General features: G+C 49.2%; 1 protein-coding gene across 1 annotated transcript; it reads left to right on the forward strand.

The window, feature by feature from the left end:
• The first annotated feature begins 9925 nt into the window (after window positions 1–9925).
• LOC311345014 (hepatitis A virus cellular receptor 1 homolog) lies at window positions 9926–11866 on the forward strand. Its single transcript, XM_084469376.1, has 5 exons — window positions 9926–10040; window positions 10239–10580; window positions 10716–10777; window positions 10991–11079; window positions 11725–11866. The coding sequence occupies exons 1-5, from the start codon at window positions 9992–9994 to the stop codon at window positions 11810–11812; spliced, it is 630 nt and encodes a 209-aa protein (XP_084325502.1). The 5' UTR covers window positions 9926–9991; the 3' UTR covers window positions 11813–11866.

Below are 11866 nucleotides of genomic sequence, written 5' to 3' on the forward strand. Positions count from 1 at the left end.
TGCAAACACACTCACACATACACGCACATGTACACATGCTCACACATACACAAAGCACATGCACTCACACACCCACTCACACACAACCACCCACCCCCACACACACACACACTCACTCACTCACTCACACACAACCACCCACCCACCCACACACACACACACACACACACACACACACACACACACACACACACACACACACACACAATAGAGGGTGATTCATAATCCATTATATTCTGTTAGGTTCCTTACTGCTTATCATGTACGATCCCACAACACTTGTAAACATATTTAGATAAAACCAAGTGGATCCTAAAACAGTTGATGCTATTCCCAGCCCAGCATTGACAGCAGTGGGTTAAGGACAATAGAACCATTAGAGACAATAGAACCTATTTCAGAAGATAGAATGTGCTGAGAAAGTGAACCACACACTAATGCAGTCCATTAGAGGGGAATGCTTTAAAGGATCACCCCCACCATAAAGTTTTATTTACTTATTTAATTGTTACTTTTAATGTTCTGATACAGGCGCGCACACACACACACACAGGCGTCTACAGGGTGTATTACTTCGACACACATGCACACACGCACATGCACACATGCACACGCACATGCACGTGCACATGCATGCACAAACACATACAGTCCCACACACACACACACAGAAGCACACGCGCATGCACACGCACACGCACACGCACATGCACATGCACACACACGCACTCACACACTCACACACTCACACACACAACCACCCACCCACACGCACACACCCACAAATGTACACACACGCACATGCACATGCACGCACACACCCACACACACAATCCCACACACAATGGGAGTTTGGGAGAGTAGGATGCTGCTGTCTGGAGGCTGGTTTAATTACTGTTATTAGAGGCAACAGCAGAGAAAACTCTTGTTTTTTTACAAACTCATTTTACAACGTCCAACACGTACAGCAGCAGAGCAGCAGTTGAGTAACTCAGTAACAGGCCTGCATGCTTGCATACACACTCCTACGGTCAGAAATACAAATCCTCCTCAATGCATGTGGCCACGAGGACATGTATTTGCTTGTCCACAGGCTCCACTTTGAGACAAAGCTCTGGTATGTTGTGAAAAACCCATACCCTTAGGACATACGTCGCTGCATGTCGAGTGTAGCCTGTGTTACCCAGTCAGATCTGTTCTGTTTAGTCGTCCTTTTTTCAGAAGGTCAGTTTCAGTTTTTATTTCGGTTGACAGATTGCTTTTTTCTCTCCGTTTTTTTGTTTATTTCAGTTTCAGTTTCAATGGACCACGATCACAATGCTGTTTACACAGTTCACTGGGTGACCTTTGACCTTCCACTGTGTACAGAAATCTGTCATACAAATAAAGTTGTCCCAAGACTTTGTCGTGGAGGCCTGCGAGGTCAAAACCCGTGTCCGGCGCGCGGCCATAATGACATCAAACACTTGGGGTTCAGAATCACACCTGATAAGATCCCTGGCTGGTTTTTGGTTCGCTGCCTTTTGTCCGATTTGTCACTGGCTAATGACGCCGGTGACATCATCAGGGGGTGGGCTCCGGACGCGGGAGGAGGCCCCAGGAGGTCCTGTGGAGCGGTCCACGGGGCCGGTCCTGTGGAGCGGTCCGGTGGGGCTGACCCGGGTCCGGTGGGGCTGACGTCTCCTGAGACGACCCGTGTTTTAATGAAGTCGTGACTTACTTGTGGCAGGACTCTTAATCCACATATTGACGTGGCATTTATGGGTCTCAAATCACATTTAATCCTCAAAAAGCAAGAAATATACATCAAGAAATACAAAAACGAAAATGCCAGACTATATAATAATAATAATTAATAATTATTTGAATTTATATAGCGCTTTTCTAGACACTCAAAGCGCTTTACAGTGAAGGGGGACCTCACTAACCACCACCAATGTGTAGCACCCACCCATATAATGAACAGTTTTTGTTTTGTGAGTTTCCCTGTATTTTTACAGATATGGAATAGAGGAAATTAGAAATATTAAAGTTCAAATCAAATGTCCAATCTGTCTGACATCACTTCCACGGTGCTTATCTGTGATTCTGTTCTGTTTCTGTGGCCATTATAACTATAATTAATTCCCAAATTTACCAAATCACAACAATAATGACCATAACAACGTTGATTAGCCCACCTCTGGGACGAACCTGACCCCCTCACACAACCCCTGCTTCTCCATGCAAACTCCCAGCATGCACTGCTGAAACTGCAAGTCAGAACTATGGGAGGTGAAAGGGTCACTCGAATGCTCGTGTTGTTCTTTATAAATACTCAAATGGACGCCAGCAAAAACATTGGGGGGGGCTATAATTTATTGTTTAACATGTTTCCCTCCATTTAGAAATCCCTTTCCTGCTCGTGCTTATTGCCAGCTGTGCCTATTATGCAAGGGGAGAGCAAAACTAAAAAAACACACTGAACACTATCAACGCAACCCAGCGCGCCTCGCCAAACCGAACGGGGACTGGTGACTTATTGCCCTGGCTCTCTGGCTCCTATTCATCTGATGAAACACACGGGAGGAATGTCAGACAACCGGGGGGGGGGGGGAGAGAAGAACGGAAAGGAACAGCAGAACGTTCGCAGTGACATCGGTAAAACACTTCCATTCGGTGTGGAGCGGTTTCGAGCGGTCGCATTCTTCCCCGGCCTGATTGAAATGCTGCTCGTGTCTGTGAGAAAAACCGGGGATCCTCGCTGGAGGACCCCGGGGGCCGCGGCGATGTCATGGTCGTAGCGCCAGAGTTACCAAGGCGATAGCGGAGGGAACGCAGAAGAAGGGTCCGTCTATACCCTCTCTGCAGCGCGGAACAATGCAGCAGCAAGGCGGGGATGGATGGTGGGGGGAGTCGGGGGGAGTCGGGGTGGGGGGGGGGGGGGGGGGGAGTGGGGGGAGTCGGGGGTGGGGGTTAACCCAGAAGTAATTGTGTTGATTGGTGTTGTGCCATGAGGGCTGATGAATTGCTCAAGCAACCTATCGGAGGAAAGAGAGGTGGCGGGGGAGGGGGGGGAGGGAGGGGGGGGGGCGGGGGGGGGGGGGAGAGAGAGATAGATGGAGAGAGAGAGAGAGAGAGAGAGAGAGAGAGGGACCAGACCGAGACTAGAGGGAGACGGGAGAGAGAAAGATGGAGAGAGAGAGACAGAGAGACCAGAGAGAGAGAGATGGAGAGAGAGAGAGATGAGAGTGAGAAAGAAGTATAGAGATAGGGAGAGAGAGGGAGAGAAAAAGAGAAAGAGTTCTTTGTTGTTCTTTTCCATTCTCATTTGACTGTTTATGTTCCACAGTGCAACATGTCCTTGGCCAAAATACAAGATTTTAATCATATATTTTGGACAATAAAAACAAGTTTTGCCTTATTTCAAAGTCTTGTGTCAACAAAGAGAAATTTTGTGACGTTTGATTTACGTTCTAGAATGAATGTCAACAGCAGGACTAAAACCTCGCTAAAAATACTAACAAGACGCCATCAACAACTCCCATTATAGGTTCCTTGACAGTTGTTTGGAAACGCAAAATATACATCACCTATAATGCCCGAGTGTAATAATACACCAATATCAGACAGAACAACTGGAATGTCCTGTTCCAATCACACACACACACACACACACACACACACACACACACACACACACACACACACACACACACACACACACACACACACACACACACGTCCAGCTTCCTTGTATCAGACAATACATTACCTTCCTGTCTGATCTCTGGTCCTCCATATGATTCCAATACAAAGCAGGAAGAAGGCCAGATTGGCCGGGGATATTTAGTGTCGCTGTCTCAAATGATTAACGGTGCATTAGACAATTTCAAAAGGTGAAAAGGTACAACATTCCTCAGCCGATGGAATATTCAAATGTTACCGAGACGGATTCCTGAGATTGTCTGTAGAAATTCCTTGCATTGATTTTTTTTTCTCAGACCGTATTGTATGTACTGTATTTTTTAGAAGCGGCATCCAAGAAAAATAAGTGAGAGTTGAGACTTAATGTTTGCTTACTTTATAAATCATTTGATTACGCAACATGTAATTATTCACCAAGAAAACTAACTTCATACATCTCTCTCTCTCTCTCTCTCTCTTTCTCTCTCTCTCTCCCTCTGTATAGTTTTGCAATAGTGTTCCCCTGCCTCTTTTTGTACTATGAGATTGTTTTCGTCAAGCTCTGGCTTCCCAGCGTCCATTCAGCTGACAGGACCGTTCTTGAACTGTGGCCTTGATTGATCTGAATGTGTTTTCTTGAGGCTGATATTGGGACTCCTTTATATATTGATCAAATGTTTGAAACGACAGGTCAAAGGTCACAGAGGTGTAAATGGACGGGGGAGAGAGAGAGAGAGAGAGAGAATGAAAGAAAGAGGCCAGACAGAGTCAGCTGTGGTAACATCTGAAAAAGAAAATATTGAAAAACCATGAGCAAACTTCTTTTTCCGATGATAGGGTGATCTATATGGACCCGCACGCAGCCAGCTCCTACCTCCGTGTGCATATGGGGTCGCACAAACACACACACACACACACACACACGCACAGAGTCGCAAATGCGCCGCAATCTTTCTCATGAACCTTGACTCTGGAGCTGTGTTTAGAGCAGAGCGCTCGTGGCCTTGGGTTGATTCGCCTCATTGTGGGCTCCACGCTCTGCGGTCTGCGCACCGTATCAACAGGAAGAAACACACTGATAACACCCAGCGGAGCGCACTCCTTTAACCTGCCCCCCCCCCCCCTCACCGGCCCCCCCCACCCCCGGCCCCCCACCCCACCTCCTCCTCCACCTCCACCTCCTCCCCGGCGGCCCCCTGCCCCAGCTCCACTTCAGCCATTCAAGTGTCCGTCGTGTCTAACAGCGCTGGCGTTTTGTCCCCCACGTCCCGAGCTGAGAGAGGACACATCCTGTCGGAGAGCGTGGGGGGGGGGGGGCAGGGGGGGGTGAAGCGGGTTACGGTCGGAGCTCTGCTCCGCATAACAACAAGATGGCGTCCTAGTTTGTGTTGTTTTAGGAGGCGGGGAGCGGAGGGGGAGGGAGGAGGAGGGAGGAGGAGGAGAGTTACTGGGTCTGGACCAGAACGAGGAGGTTGTCTCCGCAGTGGGCCTCTCTCTCGGGCAGTGAGCCTCTCTCCAGCAGTGAGCCTCTCTCCGGCAGTGCGCCCGGGCGTTCCCATGTCGTCCCCCTGTGAGTGTGTCCTCAGCACCCCTCTCCCCGGCCGTCTGGGTCCAGCATGCAGCAGCAGCAGCAAGGGGCCGTGTGAGAAACCAAGAGAGGATTCTGTGTTTCCCTGTGGGGGGGGGGGGGGGGGGGGGGTTGTGAGATGTTGTGTGTGTGTGTGTGTGTGTGTGTGTGTGTGTGTGTGTGTGTGTGTGTGTGTGTGTGTGTGTGTGTGTGTGTGTGTGTGTGTGTGTGTGTGTGTGTGTGTGTGTGTGTGTTTGTCTTGGAGAAAGAGAGCAACTGAGTGTGTGAGAGTGTGTGTAGGAAAGAGTGTGTGAGAGAGAGTTTTTTTGTGTTTGTTAGAGAGAGAGAGAGAGAGAGAGAGAGAGAGAGAGAGAGAGAGAGAGAGAGAGAGAGAGAGAGAGAGAGAGAGAGAGAGAGAGAGAGAGAGAGAGAGAGAGAGAGAGAGAGAGAGAGAGAGAGAGAGAGAGAGAGAGAGAATGCATGAAGTTAGTTTTCTTAGTGAATAATTACACGTTGCGTAACTGAACGATTGCTGAAGTAAGGGAACATTAAGTGTCAATTCTCACGTTATCATTTTTCTTGGATGGCGTGAGTCCTCGTCTGCTCTAGCACGGCCTCTACTCTGGGGAGGCCCTCTGTGTCCTCGTTACATCCACGCTCATCTCTTGCTGCTTGAATGCATGTTTATGTTTGTGCATTTTTTCCCCATCGGAGCACAAGAGGATAATGAACTCATGAGAATCCAGTTGGCGGACCGTCCTTCTTATCCAACGTGCCTCGTCTCTTCCCAGCCCAGTGTGGGCATAAGCTGCAACGTCCTACCTTTCCCATAACCATTTTTAGACAGGCAACCCGGAGAAAGTACATGGCGCTTGTAGATGATTCACCTTGTTCCCGCTGTCTCCCCAACGCTCTCTTCCACCTGACAGAACTTTGACGGATATAAAGAGGTTTGATGTTACACAACTGCAGCTATTCCGGTAACCTTTTGAAGTACCCTGCTGAATCTGTGCAAAACAGCAAACGTAACGTCAATGTTTTATGTAATTGTGCATGCGCCCTGATGTGGTGAACTTTCATGTGTTTGTGTTCCTGACTCCTCCAGCATGCAACAGAGATGTATGGCTGGATATCTCAGACAGGATGTGCTATTTCACAACATCCTTATTTCTTGACCACCATTTTCCACACTTGGCCCCTGTCCCGAAGCCCAAACCCTCCCTCTGCATTCTTTCTTCTTTCTCTTTCTTTCTTTCTTACTTTCTCTCTTTCTCGTCTTCACGCTCACACACTCCTTTTCATCCTCTTTCACACATTTAGCCTTCCTCCTCTCTCCCGTCTGTGCTTCTCTCCCTGCATCCGGTTCTCTCCCCTCCTCTCTCTCTCGCTCTTCTCCCTCCCTCCTTTCCTCTCACCTCCTCCCTCCCCTCATCTCTCTCCTCTCCCACCCTCTCTCCTTCCTCTCTCTCCCCCCCTCTCTCTCCCCCTTGTCCTCTTCCCTCCTCTTTCCCCTCCTCTCTCTCCTCCTCTCTCTCTCTCTCCATCGTCTCCCCTCCTCTCTCTGCTCCTCTCTCTCTCTCTCCATCGTCTCCCCTCCTCTCTCTCCTCCTCTCTCTCTCTCTCCATCGTCTCCCCTCCTCTCTCTGCTCCTCTCTCTCTCTCTCCATCCTCTCCCCGCCTCTTTCTCTGTTCCTCTTCTCCCCTCTCTCCTCCTCTCTCTCTCCCTCCCTCCTGTCCTCTCCCCTCCGCTCTCTCTCCCTCCCTCCAGTCCTCTGTTCCCCCCTCTCTCCCCTCCCTCTCCCCTCCTCTAGGGGAGAGGGCATTTATCCTCATGTTCTTGTAGTCTGATGGATGCGAACAAACCAGCCGGGACAAGTGATTGAGGCAGCGGAGACAATTCTTAGAACGATAACTGTTCTTCTCCGTATTGCGTTTTCAGTGTCATCAAAGTTTTGAATAGTGTTTAACTTTTGTATCTGATCTGGTTCCAAGTGGTTGTAATAAATGGTGTACCGAGGCTGTGCAGTCATCTGCAGTGAGACACGGGGGGCTGAAGGGGTGAGAGATGAGCAAACTCCCTCGTTTGTGAGTCGATTGATCTCTCAGATGTTGATTAATGCCGTTTCTCAATACCAAGTACGCGGACTACGTTCTCGCGGACTTGGAAGTACGTACTTGGCAAGTCCAGACTTTCAAGTACAGACTTCCGAGAACGCGAGTACGCACCTGCAATTGGAACAGCAGCAGACTCGATGATGCATTCTGGGATATTTAACGGTCCCAAGTCCACACGAGTCACCTCCGATGCGTCCTCGGTAGAACGGCCTCATCGAGAACGCATCGAGAACACTTCCGGGTTTTACGACAGTACTTGTGTACTTGGAATTGGAACAGTGCTTGGGCTACCACTGATGACGTTTATCGAGAACGCAAGTACACGAGAACACACGAGAACGCGAATTGAGAAACGGCTTAAGTTTGGCTCCTGCCCACTGAAGGGTAGGCAGACACAGGTGGGCATCCCTCACGTCTAGTTAGGGTTTGGGAAAGGAACTGTTTAGGAGTTAGGATTTGGTTTAAGGTTTGGTTCATGGGTTAGGGATAGGATTTAGGGTTTCGATTTCAGTTCTAGGGTTAGGGTAAGGGGTTCTTATCGGTGGGGTTAACAGGTTTTGGTTTGGGTTTGGGTTTGAGGGTTTGGTTCTGGGTTCTAGGGTTAGGGTTCGGGTTAAAGTGAGGGCTGTTCATCACCCTAACCTGTGAGCGCTGTCAACCTTCATGCAGATCACAAAAGACGCATTCTTAAAAGTAACTGCTGTCGTCCCTAATTCCCCTAAAGCAGCTGCTCTCCATCTCCGTAGAAACATCTGTCTCTGAGGAACCCAGAAGGAGGAGAAGGTCGTCGGAGGTTCTGTGTTTGTAGCTGTCTGATCTGATCTGTCTGTTCTATGGTGCTGCGGTCCAACCCAATCTGCATCGATGTCACCCATCACCCCGCCACATTGCAAAGGCTTCGGAATCCAGTCGAAGCTGAGATATGACGTGTTGCATCATTTGAAACCTCTCCGCCAGAGAGGAGCCCATTCTCTGTTCCAACTGATCTGGTGAGAAGCACCTTCTAATCGCTCCATAAAAATATGGAACAATCTATCCCCTTATCTCTTTTATGAGTATAACTGCAGTACAAAATAAAGAAAGAAAGAACAAGTCACATTTAGGAGGCCAGAGCTCCAAAACATAACTTCTGCTTTATCGCTGCACGCATCAGCAGAATAGAGGGTTAGTCACACCCGTTACAAACCAAACGTTGGGCTGTTTTCTCATCGCCTTTTTCGGTCATTATGTGGGTTGAACATGGAGTCAGGGGCCCGAACCAACAGCAGAGTACGGTTCTGCTGCTGTTTTCTGAATCGCCTTTTAATCGTTATTCGGGCCGCGTATCAACGACAGTGTCCTGACAAAGTAAACACGCCTTGTTTTCCTTAGCTGGAGAAGGGGATTGATTATGGACCGGTGGGCCGCCGACTCTAGTAGCACAAAAAGACTGGACGAATATGTGTAAATGTGCATTTATGGAGCGCTTTTCTTAACCAGCGGCCGCTCAAAGCGCTTCAAATATATCGCCTAGCGTTCATCCATTCATGCACACATCCTCACACCGACGGCGGTGTCGGCCGTGCGAGGCGACGGCCAGCTCGTCGGGAGCAGTCAGGGTGAGGGCATCTCGCTCAGGGACACATCGACCCTCAGCTAGGAGGAGCCGGGATCGAACTAGCAACCTTCCGGTTCCAGCCAACCTCCTCTACCTCCTGAGCCGTGTGACCATGACGCCCCATGTAACACGACCATGTGCTTCTTTTCCTTGGTAACGATGGCATGTTTGGGAATCAAAACACAGGACTTATCGAGGAGGGCCCCTTTGAGGCACGTTCTTCAAAAATGAAACAATAACAATAAAGTGGAACTAGTTCAAAATAAATATATGGTAAGAAAACACTGCTTTAACGAGATTCCTATTCGGACCCATCACCAGGATGAAATAACTGACAGGGCTGTTGAATTGTTTTTTTTTTCATCATTTTAAGTTCATTGATTTTGAACATATAGGCTCAGAGAGGCTAAATGACAACATATGGCTAGGGTTTAAAATTAAAAGAATACTTGAATGCATTGATGCAAAGAATGCATTAATCAGAGAGCTCACATAACAACAAAAACATTAGAATCAAATACCAAAATGAGTTCAGAGTTTCTGAACTGGGGAAGTTGAGTACAGACTGGTGCTTGCGCCGCGTGTCGACACCCTGGGAAGGAAATATCTGCACTGACACTGACTCAAAGTCTATTACGGCCTCGATAATTAACGCATAACCATCATACAATGTAAATACACACGCAGAACAGGTTGAGCAATGTAAACAGCCTTTCACACATGCACAGGGCCAATAATGTTTTTGTTTTTGCCGTTTTGCTTGTGACGCATAAAGCTAAACCATGGGGGCGAAAGCTAAAACCGAGCGGACTAAGCCCTCTTAAGACCCCATGCTGTGCCTGGCTGGTTCCCATCGCCTAAGGGCCTACGTATAGAGTCCAAATCATCGATTTCCTCTATCTCTTTTGTATACAAAGAAACCAAATAGAGGAAGTTAATCCTACAACTTCAGTCAGCCTTTGGTGTGCCTGTGGGCGGCAGCAGCAGCAGATGCGTCTCCGTCCTCGTGTCAAAGCACGACCTGTTCTCCTGCTAGAGCGCTGCCGATGGATCCTCTACGTTATCTGCTCCTCTCTCTCCTCACCGGTATCAACGGTGAGTCGATATTCTATTCTCTCCGTGTGTCTTCGTAAGCATCTGAGGCGTAGACCCGTATGGCGTTGATCTGAGTGGGTCCCGTCCATTCCCACCCGTTTTGGGGCGGGTGAAACAGGAGGGCTGTTGGATGGGGTGGATGTTTGGGGGGGGTTGGGGGGGGGTGGTTTTGTCTCTCATGGCTGTCCTCCACCCCAGTGTGCGGAGGCGACGACCGCGTGGTGGTGGTGGTGGTGGGCCTCGCGGGCCACAGCGTCACCCTGCCCTGTGTCTATGACACCGAGCGCACGGGTGGCCCCCTGAGCACCTGTTGGGCCCGCGGCAGGGTACCCGGCGTGCGATGCTTCCCCTGCCCCGACAGGCGAACCCCCACCGAGTCGTGTCGGTTCGGGCGGCTAGGCTGCGCCCGTTACGGGAACGTGTCCCTGACCATCGTGGACCTGCGGAGTGGCGACGCGGGGCTGTACGGCTGCAGGGTGAGCGGCCCTGGCCCGTTGAACGACCCGGGGGTCCTGGTTCGGCTGGAGGTGAAGGAGGAAGGTATGGCTCTTGGGTCCATGTGGTCTCCGTCTGAGACAAGCAGAGGGATTTTAAACCGTTGTCAGTGTGTCCGTTGTTTGTTGTTGATGTTATCGGTAGTCGTGATTGGTTGCCTCTGCCCTCGCCCTCCCACAGAGTTGACACCACCCACCTATGAGACCACCGCCACTGAGCTCCCAGGAACCAGAACCAACCAGGTGCTGTGTATGAAGATCTTGTTCCAAAGTTTGATCATTTATAAAATAAAGTACCACCTCATGTAATATAAATCAAGATGTTTTATATACAGATATAGATATAGATACAGATATTTATATTAAGTCTACTCTATTTCTTAAACATAAATGTCAGTAGGCCGAAAAAACAACCAAATGTGCCTATTTATTTTTTGTTAATATTTTTTATTTCAGGAAGAGTACTTCCCTTCTGCGGGAAACATCGTCAGAATGACAGCATTGGGGTTCACCAACATCGTGGTCATCCTACTTCTCCTTTCCAAGTAAGTGTGGAACGTATTGTGGCGACGCACAGAAAGAATGAGACAGGAGCCCAGGGTTAAACGGTTAAACAACTCCCGTGCCCCACACACACACCGCACGACTCCGGTAGTCGCCTTTATTTCGAACACTCACGATAACACAGAAACACGGCACACCTGACCAACACAACTAACTCTCACTCACGGTCATGAACACACTGCACCTCACACGGTAAGATAACACACACAATGAACAACCCCCCCAACCACCACCAACCCCAATGTGATCCAGGGGGCACCGAGAAGGTCCAAACCCCTACCAGAGGTGCACCCCCCCCCCCCAGCATCCCTTGCGCAGGACCCCCATTAGGTGTCCAGGTGATGAACTGTGGCGTTCATCAGAACTCAACTGAAGGTTTCCCAGGGTTGAGCTGTCCCAGAGCAAGACACCTCACCCTAACTTTTCCCAAAGAGCCGCCAGTCTGTCGCCTTGCAGGGCTGACACCACCATCAGCACGCGCATAAGAAAATGGTTGCTTTGGATAAAAGCATGTGCTAAATGCCTTTAAATGTAAACGTTGCAGCCAATGTTGATGATTTATTTGCTTTCCTTCAACTAATGATCATCATTCTGTGTGTGTGTTTTTTTTTTTTTCCTCTGCCCAGGTGGAAGGTTATTGCACGAAGGCACACCTGCGCACAAACAAATCATTACGTTAATGTACCTGCCAACTCTCACGGTTTCACCGTGTGACACACGTTTTTGCCTGCTTACACACGCGCACACGCCACACATCCATTTTCTCAC

The sequence above is a fragment of the Micromesistius poutassou genome (assembly GCF_964030765.1).
Source record: "Micromesistius poutassou genome assembly, chromosome: 6".
Lineage (NCBI taxonomy): Eukaryota > Metazoa > Chordata > Actinopteri > Gadiformes > Gadidae > Micromesistius > Micromesistius poutassou.

Coding starts and splice junctions, on each gene's coding strand:
- LOC311345014 (XM_084469376.1), top strand. CDS start 9,992: ATGGATCCTCTACGTTATCTGCTCCTCTCTCTCCTCACCGGTATCAAC. Junction 10,581..10,715: donor GCTGGAGGTGAAGGAGGAAG/GTATGGCTCTTG, acceptor GCCCTCCCACAG/AGTTGACACCACCCACCTAT. Junction 10,778..10,990: donor CAGGAACCAGAACCAACCAG/GTGCTGTGTATG, acceptor TTTTTATTTCAG/GAAGAGTACTTCCCTTCTGC.